At 39.5% G+C, this 14,591-nt stretch overlaps 1 protein-coding gene across 3 annotated transcripts in view; it reads right to left on the bottom strand.

Annotated features, from left to right (window-relative positions):
- Window positions 1-1,967: 1,967 nt before the first annotated feature.
- The window catches only part of TFCP2 (transcription factor CP2), a 47,676-nt gene continuing 35,052 nt past the window's right edge, over window positions 1,968-14,591 (bottom strand). For 2 of the 3 annotated variants that reach the window (XM_036019023.1, XM_036019024.1), the window contains exons 10-16: window positions 13,239-13,287; window positions 12,736-12,829; window positions 11,876-11,966; window positions 7,261-7,385; window positions 6,689-6,831; window positions 4,249-4,300; window positions 1,968-3,851 (exon numbers count right to left, since the gene is read on the bottom strand). In XM_036019023.1, coding sequence (XP_035874916.1) covers window positions 3,814-3,851; window positions 4,249-4,300; window positions 6,689-6,831; window positions 7,261-7,385; window positions 11,876-11,966; window positions 12,736-12,829; window positions 13,239-13,287 — 592 coding nt within the window. In that variant the 3' untranslated portion in view covers window positions 1,968-3,813. The remainder of the gene's footprint in view (window positions 3,852-4,248; window positions 4,301-6,688; window positions 6,832-7,260; window positions 7,386-11,875; window positions 11,967-12,735; window positions 12,830-13,238; window positions 13,288-14,591) is intronic. The other variant, XM_028532428.2, reaches the window with a different exon arrangement.

The raw sequence follows: 14,591 nt of genomic DNA, 5'->3' as shown, positions 1-14,591 counted from the left end.
GCCACACTGGAAGAGGAGTTGTCTTGGGTACCACATTAAATACACTATGACACGTAATCACAAAAAAATCTCGTTTTAAGTAAATTTACGATTTTGTATTGGGCTGCATCCATAGCCATCTGGGCCACGTGGGTTGGACACTCCTGCCAGAGGAACCATCTGCAGCCAGGGAAACTAAATATTCAGAAAAATGATAAAATGGCTCTACTGTAGCTCTCTAGTCCCAAGCTATATGGAATTGTTAAGTAGTGACCAGAGAAAAAAACCTACAGGGAAGGAGGAAGCTCAGTCCTGACTTCAAATATCTGCACCCCAAATTCGCATCACTTCCAAAAATGGAGCAGAAGCTCCACTTAATCCTTCACAGTAGTTTGCAAGGCAGCCACATCTCTGCAGCAACCCTACACAAAGGCCTTTCAGGATATTTGGGGATACCAAGGGTTTTCAGAACACTCCTTCATTAGGCATAAATTAGAAATGGCTAGTTCCATTATGCCACACTTTCTTCCCTCGCCATGCTTCTCCATGCTCCCCCAACTCAGTGGTGAGACCGCGATCTAGCCTCACAACACGCCGTGTCTGACGGCCCCTGGCCCTCAGGAGTCAGAACGCATGCCCCTCAGGCGGACCTCACTTTCTCAGGGCTTCCAGACTCTAGTGGTCTTGTATTCATTGTACTATAATCTCTTTCCAGACAGCATGACCATTCCCACTTCTCCTCCCTTTAAATGACTTCTTAAAGAAATCTTTTATGTGGGCAAAGTTCTTGTGCCATAATACTGGAAAACAATTTTAGTATTGTTCACTGAACATGTTTCATGTAGTGACTTGCACTCAATCCTTAGAGCCCTGTAAAGACTCCCCCTTTTTATTTCTCAGTAGCTCCTTTTTTAACTGTCAAGTCTTTACACGGCAGATTCTTCTGGATGAACCCATTACCTTCAAGGGAACGAAACAGAAAATGCTAAGTCAAACAGGACACTACTCTACTCTTAGGAGGGTCTAAAACCTAAACATTCTCCTTCTCATACTCTATACCCTCCCTCTGACAGAAATATTGAACTATATATATATTATAAAGATTTTGTTTATTTATTTTTAGAGAGAAGGGAAGGGAAGAGGGAGAGAAACATCAATGTGTGGTTGTTCTCACTCGCCCCCCACTGGGGACCTGGCCTGCAACCCAGGCATGTGCCCTGACTGGGAATTGAACCAGTGACCCTTTGGTTTGCAGGCTGGCACTCAGTCCACTGAGCCACACCAGCCAGGGCTAAACTATCTATTTTAAATATCTACTGTCACATTCTTTTAAAAGGTAAAAGCCAGCAAATGTTACCTCTAGAAATATCTTAGAAATATCTGCAAAAAATATTATGAAGATGCATGTTCCAATGGACCTAACCTAAAAGGCATCCACAGGGTATGGCCATTTTTTAGAAAGAATGATGTGGTACTATGAAGTCTAATAGAAAAAGAGGTTCAAGCTATGTTACATAAATACAAAAAGCAAATTGCAGATCATTGGTAAAACAAGAGCCCATCTGAGTATGTGTGTGTGTGTGTGTGTGTGTGCGTGAGACAGACAGACAGACATGGGGGGAGTAATTTTTTTCACTGTTGACCTCTGTAGAGTGAAACTAGGAGTTAAGTAGTAAGTTGCAGCTTTCTTTATTGTTTGCATTTAACACTTTGTGCATGAGTTTCATGAAGAAAAAGCAAGTTTTAAATTTTCATTAAATTGGAAGGATAGCGAATAGATACAATTTTTAAAGGAAGTTGAATAAGCACAATGTTTTAGCACTATACCAATTCTTACCAATTATATAGTATTGGCACTATAAGTATTTTTGAACCTAAAAAAAAGCCTAAGAGATTTTCTGGTTAATTTAAGGACCTGTGACTACAAACTTGTATAAATTTATTTCTATAAATTTGAAGACTACTCTAAAAAAGGACCCCTAATGCCAAGTAAAAATAGTAAGTGTGAATTTATAGTAAATATATTAATAGAATTCTATGTGCATTTGCAGTCAACATGAGTCAAGATTCAGACTTAGAAGGGACCTTAAAAGTCATCTAGTCCAACCCTCCTAGCCTAACATTATTCAGACAGGATAGAAAAAAACAAAACACAACAGGAGCCTTCTGAGAGAGCAACTTCCTTGAAGCTGAGAACCAGTCCTAGAAACATGGTGTAACTAGAAAATTCCCCTAAAGCGGAGACGAGACATACGGTAATCATTCACTAAAAAATTATTTTGGCCTATGATGTCAAGTTGCCCAGGTCAGTTCTAAACAAGTTAGTTGACCTAATTTTCCAAAGTTTTCAACTTGTTTCCAACCAAAAGAAATCAGACTGTGTTGCAGGTTGATTTTAATGAACAAAAACCTCTGTATAAAAACATTTAAATTTTATCAAATGCTTTAAAAACACACATACACACACACAGACCCAAATTCAATACATAATCTTTGAATGTTATCTTTTTCACTTCAACATAATATGTAAAGGGATTTCTGGATAAAACTTTACATGTGAAAAAGAAAGACCCAGATTCTTACACATGTAAACACACACACAGTCATTCTTTAAGAAATAACAAAAATATATGGTAAGAATGTGAATGGGATCAGAATGAATTTTTTGTAAAGCTTAAATTAAAGAACACTAAACGAATAAAAGAACTTCCTACACCAAGAGAAAATGCAGAGAGGGGAAAGAGAAAGGAGGGGCTAGTCTATCTCATTAATAAATATTTTGAGGAGGTCATCCAAGAACAGTGAATTTGAGGAGTTATGGAAAATCCCTAGTTTTCACCACCTCAAATGCTAAGACCTGATAACTAATGATGCTTACAAAGCACCTATGTTTTTACTTTCTGTACGTTTTGATTTGTGCATCATTATTTAGGTATGGTTTGTCCCTTTCAGTGGTTAGATACTCAGTTCTCACCCAGTGTTCTGTCCTATTCACCAGAAGAGCCACAGTAAGAAATGATGGCAAGCACAAGGACTGCACAGGAGGCAGCACTGGGTGGGGACTAGTAAGACCCAGACTGCCTGGGTTTGGCTTTTCACACCACCACCTGCTCGCTGCCCGCTGCTCAGCAAGCTGTCTAGCCACTACAAGTCTCCATTTCCTCATCTTCAATGAAGAATCATTATCACCTACTTCACATAGGATTATTAAGAGGATTTAAACAAGATAATCCATTAAAAGAATTTATCACACTGCCTGGCACAAATAAATGCTCCATAAATGTTAGCTAAAATTACTCTTAGTGACAGTATTACAGGGGAACCAAAGGAAAAATTCTAGTCTACCTCAGTATTTCTCTTTGATGAGGTTTTCAGGGGCTGACTATGGTAAAAAGCCAGTACATGTTTGATGCAAAAGAAATTGAGTATCTAGTCTTATGAATATAGATGTTCACTTTTTTATATTAGAAAAAATCACACAGCTCCGTATCACAAAATTTAACATCTTTCCATTAAACATCACACAGTTATCATCATTGTTATGCTCTACATACACCCCAAATGCTGTGGAGTTTCCACTGATATTCAACAACAGGGTCCAGAAATTGTAACTCAGAAACAGCTGCAGAAAGGCATGTCGGGCCGTAGTCTGTGTGCCACAGAGCCCAGACCCGCACAGACGGCTGGGCTCTGCCTCTGTGGCCTGCGCTCCCCCCAACACAGTCAGATGGGCCAGGTTCCCGCAGACCTTCAACTCTCCATCTGCAACCCCTTCCAGGGGGGTTTCCCAGAGGTGAAGGAAGCAGCAGCCACTGAGGACGGAATGCCCCACATCTACTTCAGTATAATATGATAGCTGTCATTGGTTTCTGCTGTAAAACAGAAAAGAAAGAAGATTATCTTTAGTCACCTTTAAAACATAGTAGGAGAAAAAAAAGTACAGTAAGGTTCTTTTGAGAAAAGGAAAAAACGGCAGGGCAAAGAGCAGCATACTTATTGATGATCACAGAATACTTATAATAAATATCCATTATAAAAACAACATGCCTCCATTTCCTCATTTGTCCACGGAAGGTGAAAGACAACGGCAGAGAGTCACTAGTTACACTTTGTCTATTCTGATAATGACGAGAAGCCAATTTATACAAAGGAACAAACTCTAATAATGTTACTTTTTCTACTTCAAATATGGTGGCTCATACCTTCCCCCTCTACGAAAAAAGCTCTTAAACTCCTTAGAAAATAATGTTTGCCTTACTACTTTATTACCTTTCATTGTGTCCAGAATAAAACAGGCTTCTTCCTGAAAGTTCTGTATCATCTGAAAAAAAAAAAAGCAAAAAAATTTGATTAAAAGCTTTGGTTTGTTGTATTTACTATGCTTATGTGGCTTTTTCTTACATAGATTTAAGTGAAAAATAATCTTTTGCTTTGTTTTGTTTTTAAGTTTTAAAAGCTAAGTAGTCTAGTCCTGGCTGGTGTGGCTCAGTGGATTGAGTGAGCACCAGCCTATGAACCAAAAGGTTGCTGTTTCGATTCCCAGTCAGGGCACGTGCCTGGTTTGCTGGCCAGGTCCCCAACAGGGGGGCGTGTGATAGGCAACCACACATTGATGTTTCTCTCCCTCTCTCTCCCTACTCCCCTCCGTCTAAAAATAAATAATCTTAAAAAAATAAATAGAAACTAAGTAGTCTAGCCCTGATTGGTGTGGCTCAGTTGGTTGGGCATTGTCCTGCAAAGCAAAAGGTAATGGGTTCGATTCCCAGTCAGGGCACATGCCTGGGTTACCCATTCAGTCCCCAGTCAGGGCATGTACGGGAGGCAACCAATAAATGTTTCTCTCCCTCTCTCCTTCCCTTCCACCCTCTCTCTAAAAATAAGTAAATAAAATCTTTTTTTAAACTAAGTATTGTAAAACAGTTGTCTTAAAATTGGAGTATACATTTTCCTGGGTTAACCCCAAGACTTTCCAAGGGGAACACAGACACTGAGAGGCGTATATGACAGAACTGACTTCCAGTTCTCCAACTTCCGTATCTAATTTCCCCTAAAACTGCCTGAGATTCTTCTGTTTTCCTTTCCCACTTTCCCTTCTTAAACTCCCTTTTCCCATCTATAAAATAAAGGCATGAATTTTACCCTCCTGGAATCCTAAAATGCATTGCCCTGGAGTATAAAAGCCTCCAGCGAGTGAGAGAAACATTGATCAGATTGGCTGTCTCCCATATGCTCTCAGAATGCCCAAGTTTAACTGCAAATGTAAACTCTAATGACTAGGTAGCAAATTCTCTGTGGGGGGTGACATGGTTACCAATTTCTTCTTTTCACCAGAATTGGAATGACTTAATTACAAACTGTCAAATGATAGATGATTCAAAATAATTTGTGACACCACCATTGTGTAATTTTTGGCACATAACTCAGAAGTTCAAAAAAAAGGATCCAGCAATGATGTCATAGCAAAACTCAATCCATTGCTGTCAGTCAATAAATGTGAATCAGGTTCCACAGCACTTGTATCTTGAGGAAAATAACCAGATGGAACTGATGCCGAACTCTTATTTCAATCAATAGGCAGTAATCACTTATAGATGAATTAATTGTGTGCGGGACAGGGGGTAGGGAATCAAAATCAAACAATCCCATCCATCTCATTAATAGATGCACTTCTAATAAATTTTTTCTTAATGTTTAATTATTACTCATCAAAACATATACATTGACATTTTAATCAACTGCATAATTATGGTGTTAATTCTAGTCAGAAGAAATAATTTTACTGAAACAAGTATTTTTAGTGAAACAAACTTTTGTTTCAGTGAAATATAGTAGAATGATTAATAAAAAAGTTCAAGGATAAAAATGCTATGAGAAGTGAATGGAAATATTAATTCACGGAAACAAAGACAGTCTATAAAATTTCTGGCCCTGACCAGTGTGGCTCAGTTGGTCAGGCGTTGTACCACAAAAGGAAGGGCTGCTGGGCTCAATTTCTGGTCAGGGCTGGTGGCTGGGTTGTGGGTTCTGTCCGCAGTTGGGGCATGTTCAAGAGGCAACCAGTAGAAGTTTCTCTCACACATCGATGCTTCTCTCCCTCCCTTCCACCCCCCTCTTTAAAAATGAGTAAGTTAAAAAAAATTCTGTTAAATCACTCTTGTATTTAGGTTTCATGGAATACAGTTAGAATAGGGAAGCAATCATTTCATTTTTCTTTTTAATCCTCACCCGAGGACATTTTTTCCCATTGCTTTTAGGGAGAAAGGTAGGGGGTAGAGAGAGAGAGAAAAAAAAAAACATCGATCAGCTGCTTCCCATGCACTCCTGGACCGTGAATCAAACCTGCAGCCTAGGTATGTGCCCTGACTGGGAATTGAACCTGCAACTCTTCAGTCACAGAATCATGCTCCAACCAACTGAGCCATACTGGCCAGTGCAACCATTTCATTTTTAAATGTCAAATAATATGCCCAGAAGTAACATCTTTTGCCACTTTATTTGAACTTAAAGAGAAAAAATTTTAAGTCCCTAAAAATGTGCAAGGGGATACACATTTTTGAAAAATTATTTTAGTTGGTAAGCAAGTAGAAATGTTTGAGAACCTCTGGTCTAGAAAACAAAGCACCCTGCCTCAATAGAACTGCTCTTGCCCCTGTCACATGCCGTGATAAATCAACTGTCATCTGACGATTCAGCTGCACTGAAAATCTACCTCATCACTGATGAGCACATGGATTCCTGTTGGCCCCTGCTTGTAGATCTGGCTGATCTGGCAAGGGGAAATGCTGAAGAGCTGAGCAATTTTTTCCGTCAGTTCAACAGCTGTCAGTTCTTCTAGGTAGATGGCATGGTACACTGCAAGAGGGAGAGAACAGCGGCAGTCAGCACAAAGTCTATCTGCTCTTAGAGGTATTGTGATCAATAGAAACGCCCACTTTTCTGAAGGACTCAGTCAATCCTGAGTTCAAATCCTGACGCACCCACTTGCTACTGTGTGACCTGGGGTAAGTTACTTAACATCCCTAAGCCTCATTCTCCTCACCTAAATGCTGGAGATACAATAAAATCTACTACAAAGAGGAGACACTAGTCATAAAAATTAAAACATGTAAAAAAGTGCTGAGAATAGTGCTTAGCACATATGAGGAACTCCATAAATGTTAGCTATTACCACTACTTCTAGCAAATTCTAAATCCACTGTTGGGAAATTCCTATCATACATGCTTGGTAGTCACCTCTTCCCCTTTCTTCACATCTGTCCTGGCCTGTCCAGCATGACCTACCGAAGAAAGTACCATTTGAGTCTCCATCCTCATGCTTCTGCTGCTGCTGCTGCTGCTGCTGTTGCTGCTCCCTCAACTGCAAGGATTCCTGACAAACATAAATGGTTAGCCTTGGACGCACCATCCTAAGGAGAAAAAAAAACACTGTTAGTTTCACACTTTTCATGGTAAGCACATTTTAAGGGAGAACTTATGTACTTACGTTAACACTACAATGCAAGGGCTGAAAACTGGCAGCCCATGAGCCAATGCAGCTCACTTGCTGTGTTTTATTAGCTGCCCACTGGGTGTGTGCATGTGTGTGCGCTTAAATGAATTCCTTCCAACAGGAGACATCATATGAACCTCTGAATTTTTGGCTTTTCTTCAACAATCAGATCTGGCAATCCAAAGCCCTCATTCTAGAAGAAAACAATCAGCTGTCCCCCTTACTTGGGGTATGCATACTTCAGTACACCCTAGACCCCGACTGTCTCTCATTTACATGTCTCCTCTGTAGTTATCTGAGATTGCAACCTTTGATGTAAAAGGTTAGAAATACAGATGCTCCTCAACTTACAGTGGGGTTATGTTCCGATAAACCCATTGTAAGTTGAAGATACTGTAAATTGCAAATGCCTTAATACGCGTAACCTACCAAATATCATAGCTTAGCCCAGCCTCTCTTAAACATGATCAGAATCACTCACATGAGCCTACAGGTGGGCAAAGTCAGCTCACTGCTGCTGCTCTGCATTATAGAGTACTATACCACTGATCACTTGAGCCCAGGAAAAGACCAAAATTCAAAAACCAAAGTAGTTTCTGACTGCATATCACTTTTGCACCATCATAAGGCTGAACAATCATAAGTTGAGAGACATCATAAATCAGGGACCCATGTATATTCAAAATGTACAAGCCATTGTTTTATGTCTCATTCAAGATATATCTTACTTGTTTATTTATTTTTAAATGTTTTATTTATTTATTTTCAGAGAGGGGAAGGGAGGGAGAAAGAGAAGGAGAGAAACATCATTGTGTGGTTGCCTCTCAGGTGCCTCCAACTGGGGACCTGGCCCGCAACCCAGGCATGTGCCCTAACTGGGAATTGAACCAGCGTCCCTTCAGTTCACAGGCCAGTGCTCAATCCACTGAGCCACACCAGCCAGGGCCATTAAAAAAACAAAACAGATTTATTTACTTGAGAGAGTGGTGGGGCAGGGGGAGAAAGTGAGAGAGAAAGAAAGAGAGGGGGAGAGAGAAACATCGATGTAAGAGAGAAACACTGATTAGTTGCCTCCCATATGTGCCCCCACCAGGGACTGAACCCACAACCTAGGTATGTCACCAGACTGGAAATCAAACCTTTATACTTTTGGTATTTGGGATGATGCTCCAACTGAGCTACACTGGCCAGGGCTCAAGGTGTACCTTTTATTTAAAAATACCAATATAATAAACTGGAGAGTCTTATTTCCAACATTGCTTTCTCCTAAATAGCGTAAGCTTTCTTTCTGTTCTTACTTTTGATAACTGTATCTAATTACCTCTTGATCTGATTATCTTATTAATCCCTATTACTTTAAGTATATTTTATTGATTATGCTATTATAGTTGTCCCATTTTTTCTCCCCTTTACTCTCCTCCACCCTGCACCCCGCCTCCCACCAGCATTCCCCCACTTAGTTCATGTCCATAGGTCATACATATAAGTTCTTTGGCTTCCCCATTTCCCATACTATTTTTAACCTCCCTCTATTTTATACCTACCACATACACTTCTTATTCTCTGTACCTTTTCCCCCATTCTCCTCCCTCTGCCTCCCTGCTGATAACCCTCCATGTGATCTCCATTTCTGTGATTCTCTTCTTGTTCTAGTTGTTTGCTTAGTTTGTTTTAGGTTCAGTTGTTGATAGTTGTGAGTTTGCTCTCATATTACTGTTCATAGTTTTGATCTTTTTTTTCTTAGATAAGTTCCCTTTAACATTTCATATAATAAGGGCTTGGTGATGATGAACTCCTTGAACTTGACCTTATCTGGGAAGCACTTTATCTGCCCTTCTATTCTAAATGATACCTTTGCTGGATATGATAATCTTGGATGCAGGTCCTTGCCTTTCATGACTTGGAATACTTCTTTCCAGCCCCTTCTTGCCTGCAAGATTTCTTTTGAGAAATCAGCTGATATCACCTTATGGGAACTCCTTTGTAGGTAACTGTCTCCTTTTCTCTTGCTGCTTTTAAGGTTCTCTTCTTATCTTTAATCTTGAGTAATGTAATGTGTCTTGGCATGTGCTTCCTTTGGTCCAAGTTCTTTGGGACTCTCTGAGCTTCCTAGACTTCCTGGAAGTCTGTTTCCTTTGAGGGATTGGGAAAGTTCTCCTCCATTATGTTTTCAATTTTTTGCTCTTCCTCTTCTCCTCCTGGCACTCCTATGATTTGGATGTTGGAATGTTTAATAAAGTTGTCCCGGAGGCTCCTAAGCGCCTCTTCATTTTTCTGAATTCTTGTTTCTTCATTCTGTTCTGATTGATGTTTATTTCTTCCTTCTGGTCTAAATCATTGATTTGAGTTCCAGCTTCCTTCCCATCATGGTTGGTTCCCTGTATATTTTTCTTTATTTCACTTTGTATAGCTTTCACTCTTTCCTCTCTTTTGCAACCATACTCAACCATTTCTGTGAGCATCCTGATTACCAGTGTTTTGAACTCTGCATCTGATAGGTTGGCTATCTCCTCGTCGCTTAGTTCTTTTTCTGGAGTTTTGATCTGTTCTTTCATTTGGGCCATATTTCTTTGTCTTAGCACAGCTGTTACACTGTAAAGACTGGGGCCTTAGGTATTCACCAGGGCAGGGCAACCCACTTCACTGCCTTGTGGCACTATATGTGGGTGACGGGTCCCAGAAGGAACAATGCCACTTGCTCAGCACTTGCAGGCTTTCAGTCACTTCCCCCACTACCCACAAGTAAATTGGGCCATTCTGGTGCTGATTCCTGGGTGAGTGGGTTTGTGTACATTCTAGGACCCCACAGGTCTCCCCAGTGGACTCTCCTATGAAGTTGGGAGTTTCTCCCACCACTGCAACCCCTATAGATTTTTACAGCCAGAGGTTTTGAGGCTTTCTTTGCTCATGCTGGAACCCTGGGTTGTGCGGTCTGTCTTGCTCTCCCATTTTCCTCCAGGTTAATCCACACATAAATGTGGGACCGCCAGCCGCCACCTCACCCACTCAGTAGTCCAGCAGCCACCTTGCCACATGTCCTCTCTGCCCTGGCTGCCCGTCTCCACCCCTGCTACTAGTCTGGATGTATGTTTCTTCTTTAAGTCCTTGGTTGTCGGACTTCCATATAGTTTGATTTTCTGGCAGTTCTGGCTATTTTTTGTTGTTAAATTTGTTGTTGTCCTTCTTTTGGTTGTGTGAGGAGGCAATGTGTATCTACCCACACCTCCATCTTGGCCAGAAGTCCTCATTACTCCCTATTTCTAAATGTTCTTTAGATAATACATTTTAAAATGAAAGACCCAGCCCTGGCTGTAGCTCAGTGGATTGGGTGTCAGCTTGCAAATCAAAAGGTTGCAGGTTCAATTCCCTATTGGAGCACATGTCTGGGTTGCAGGCCAGGTCCCCAGTTGGGGCATGTGAGAGGCAACGGATCGATGTATCTCTCACATATCAATGTTTCTTTCTCTTTCTCCCACCCTTCCCCTCTCTCTAAAAATAAATAAATAAAATCTTTAAAAAAACATGAAAGATCCATTCTTTTTCCTTAAATCATTAAACCTTGAATTCCACCTCTTAAAATTTTCCAAGTTTATGGCCCACCTAATAACTCTTGTGATGTTCACAAACACAAACAGTTCACAGACTGTTTCATTATTTAGTCACTGATTTGGTTCTATGGCATCAACCTGTATGTTTTTTCCATCAATACTACTAGTACCTACTGGAAATTAGAAATCACAAATTGGGACTACAAATTATTCTTTGTATTATAAATAATATTTGTAAGCAGACACTTAAGCAATTCCTACCCAACCTTAAGATTGATCTGTTCTCTAGCTAAAACTGATTCAGGGCCTTTATATCTGTTGTTCCTTCTGCCTAGAAAGCTCTTCCCTGGTATGACCTCATAGATGCCAGTCTTTTCATAACTCAGTTTACATAACCACACCCCAGAAAGATCTCTCCTAACCAAAGCCTGGGTACTCCATAGGCCAGAACCTTCGTGTTTTGTTTTGTTTCCCTTCAAAGCACTATCACTACCCAAAATACTTACTGTTTATATCTTTATCTCTCTTCCCATTAGAAAGTAGTCTCCATGATAATGGGTACCCTGTCTGTTTTGCTCACCAATGTATCCTTTAGCCTAAATGGCTCATAATAGTAACAATGAATATTTATTGAATGAAAAAACTACCTGAAAATAAAAAATGGGATATCATGAGGAATTCCTTGAATCAAGTGTGAGAAAGGATATTTTTCATCTTTATTTATTTGGTACATAGCTACGATTCAAAAAGAATGTTTTGACAAGATGTATTTAACTGTGCAATGAGTATTGTGAAGAGTCCCTGAATCCAAATCCATTTGAAATCCAATCTCACTGATATTTTAACACTAATCACATACCGGCCTTTTAATGCATTAAAAAGTCTGATTCCATCTGCAGGGCCACATATTTGGATCACATCATCTCTAGTTAGTTTCAATAAATCTGCCCCTGAAATAAATATAAGAAAATGGGTGATAGAGGCATTGTCTCTGTTTGTTAATGACAGCTAAAATGGGCTCTGCTACAAGGACACTTCACTACTGCTACATTACAATCCTTTTGCATGGTGCATAAGGTCCTCCACGACCTCACCCCTGCTTCCTTTCCCACCTCAATTCCCATCCAATTACTTCTCCACTTAACCCTGTGCTTTCATGATACTGATGACATCCAATGAGAAGTTGTCCCTCCTGCCTGAAACATCCACTGCCTGGTCAACAAACTCCTCATCTCTCATGCATCACACATGCTCCTTAACCCCAGGCCCTCCCCTAAATGCCTGTTTGCTTCTACTACATCACAACTACTTGTTCACCCTTTTTTGGGGCTGGGGGTGGAAATATTTTGATGTGATTTTTTGGTAATAGATGATAAATGATCAGGAAGTATGCCTTACCCATTTGAGTATTCCTACCATGACTGGTTACCCTGAAGGTGTTAAGTAAAAGTGGAATGTGCAAATAAAATACAATATTGTGACATCAGGAGAAAATTTCAGACTACCTGCAAATGCTCCTTCATAAAATATTACATAGTACATTTTTAAAGTGTTGTAAAAAATGAATATTTTAAAATTAAAATAAGTTTAAGCTAAGAGGTCTTTCTTTTTAAGTATTTCACAGCACACACATACAACCCCCTCACAGGGAACCAGGAGGCCCTAGAATGTAGAAGAATATCCCGAGTGGGGGAAAACAAAAGGTTAGGCAAATTTAACCTGAGAAGTTTGTAAAAAGCCTTGTGAATGTAGAAAACCGGTTTCGATGCAACCACTGCTGAGCTTCCTGAGGTGTGGTTGTTGGCAAGAGGTTCTGAAAGAGAGAAAGCAATTTTTTGGTAACTAAATAGATTGAACTTTAAAAAAGGTAAATGTTACATTATTAGATAAGCAGTAGTCAAACACGCCCACACTCAGATAGGCCTGGTTTGCTGGTAAGCTGTTTATATATTCTTTTTCCTTCTCTAACCATGCAAGATACCCTTGGATTTTTCCATCCTTATCTTCCCCCACTAGATTATAAATTCCTTAAATACAAGAGTCCTATGTTTCTTGTTTTATATATCTGGTCCATAGCATAGTGTCTGGTTCACAGTCAAAATTCAATAAATATTTAATGAACAAATGAACACACCTTAGAAGTTGGGCACTAGTACTGAACTGCACAGTCATCAAAGTATTATTAGATATTGCAAATAGCTGACATTTAACTTTAAACTTACATCTGTGACTGGAGGGGGCGGCTCTGGCTGGTGGTTTGGTGAACCGTTTCTAAAGAAACATTTATAACGAAAGGATGAGTCCATGACGCGTACTAGGGTTCATCATCTCATTCTTGACTCTCTAAGTCCTAAGCTAGATATTTAAAGGAATATGTGCTCTCTCATAAAACAGTCTTGTTCTTGGACCCAGTACTTCTATTATGTATTCATTTATTGTAAAGACTTTTTAGAGGGTGAGGGAGGAGGAACTATGTCACTTGCAACATTTTTTATTGGAGACATTGAAAAAAAGTCAAGATTCCAGTAAATTGGGACTGATTAGACAAATTATGACATAAAGACTATTTAACATAAATTTATAAGAATGTAAAATAAATATCAGAATATAAAAGTAATCTTGCCCTGGCTGGTGTGGCTCAGTGGATTGAGTGCTGGCCTGTGAACCACAGGGTGGCTGGTTCGGTTCCCAGTCAGGGCACATGCCTGGGTTGCAGGCCAGTTCCCCAGTTGGGGTAGCATGAGAGGCAACCACACATTGGTGTTTCTCTCCCTCCCTTCCCCTCTCTCTAAAAATAAATAAATAAATAAATAATCTTAAAAAAGAAAGTAATCAATATATTACCACTGCATTAAATACATAAATGTACAAACATACAGAGAAAAAATATTAGAATAAAACTTATGAAATGCAATGCAATCACACAATTTTTATAATAAGAAATAATTATTTTAAAGCAGCTTCAAAAATTAGTGTTACCTAATTTGTAATTCAAGGGCTATTTACATAGTTGGTTTTTCCCTGTCCTCCCTTTTGCTTTACAGATTGTCCCTCTTCCCTAATATTTACTTCTTTCATGAGAGGAACATGAGTCTAAAAATAAATACATAACAAAAAGGTAAAAAACCTCTTAACCCTATATAATATTTTTTTTCCAATGTGCGGTTGCTTCTTGCGCGCCTCATACTGGGGACCAGGCCCACAACCCAGGCACGTGCCCTGACTCGGAATTGAATTGGCAACTCTTTGGTTCACAGCCCACGCTCAATCCACTGAGCTATACTAGCCAGGCCTATAATATTTTAAATTGCTTATAAGTACACTGGGTAATCTACACTGGTAGTAAGACATTTTTCTTTCAAAAAAGACCTTTTTCTTTTTTGCCTTAATTGCAAAATTCAAATTCAGTATTCAAGTTTCATGATAAACTTATTTCAAGACCCTAGTTATCTATTCTTTCTACAACTTCTACCTATCTTTATTCTTAATGGTTACATTTTGAATATTTAAGCCACCCTAACTAAACACTTTCAGAAGTAGTTTGAACACAGAACCTAAATAAATAAGAAAACAAA

Source organism: Phyllostomus discolor, chromosome 2 (assembly GCF_004126475.2).
Source record: "Phyllostomus discolor isolate MPI-MPIP mPhyDis1 chromosome 2, mPhyDis1.pri.v3, whole genome shotgun sequence".
In the NCBI taxonomy this organism is placed as follows: domain Eukaryota; kingdom Metazoa; phylum Chordata; class Mammalia; order Chiroptera; family Phyllostomidae; genus Phyllostomus; species Phyllostomus discolor.
This window is presented reverse-complemented; position numbering and strand designations above follow the sequence as displayed.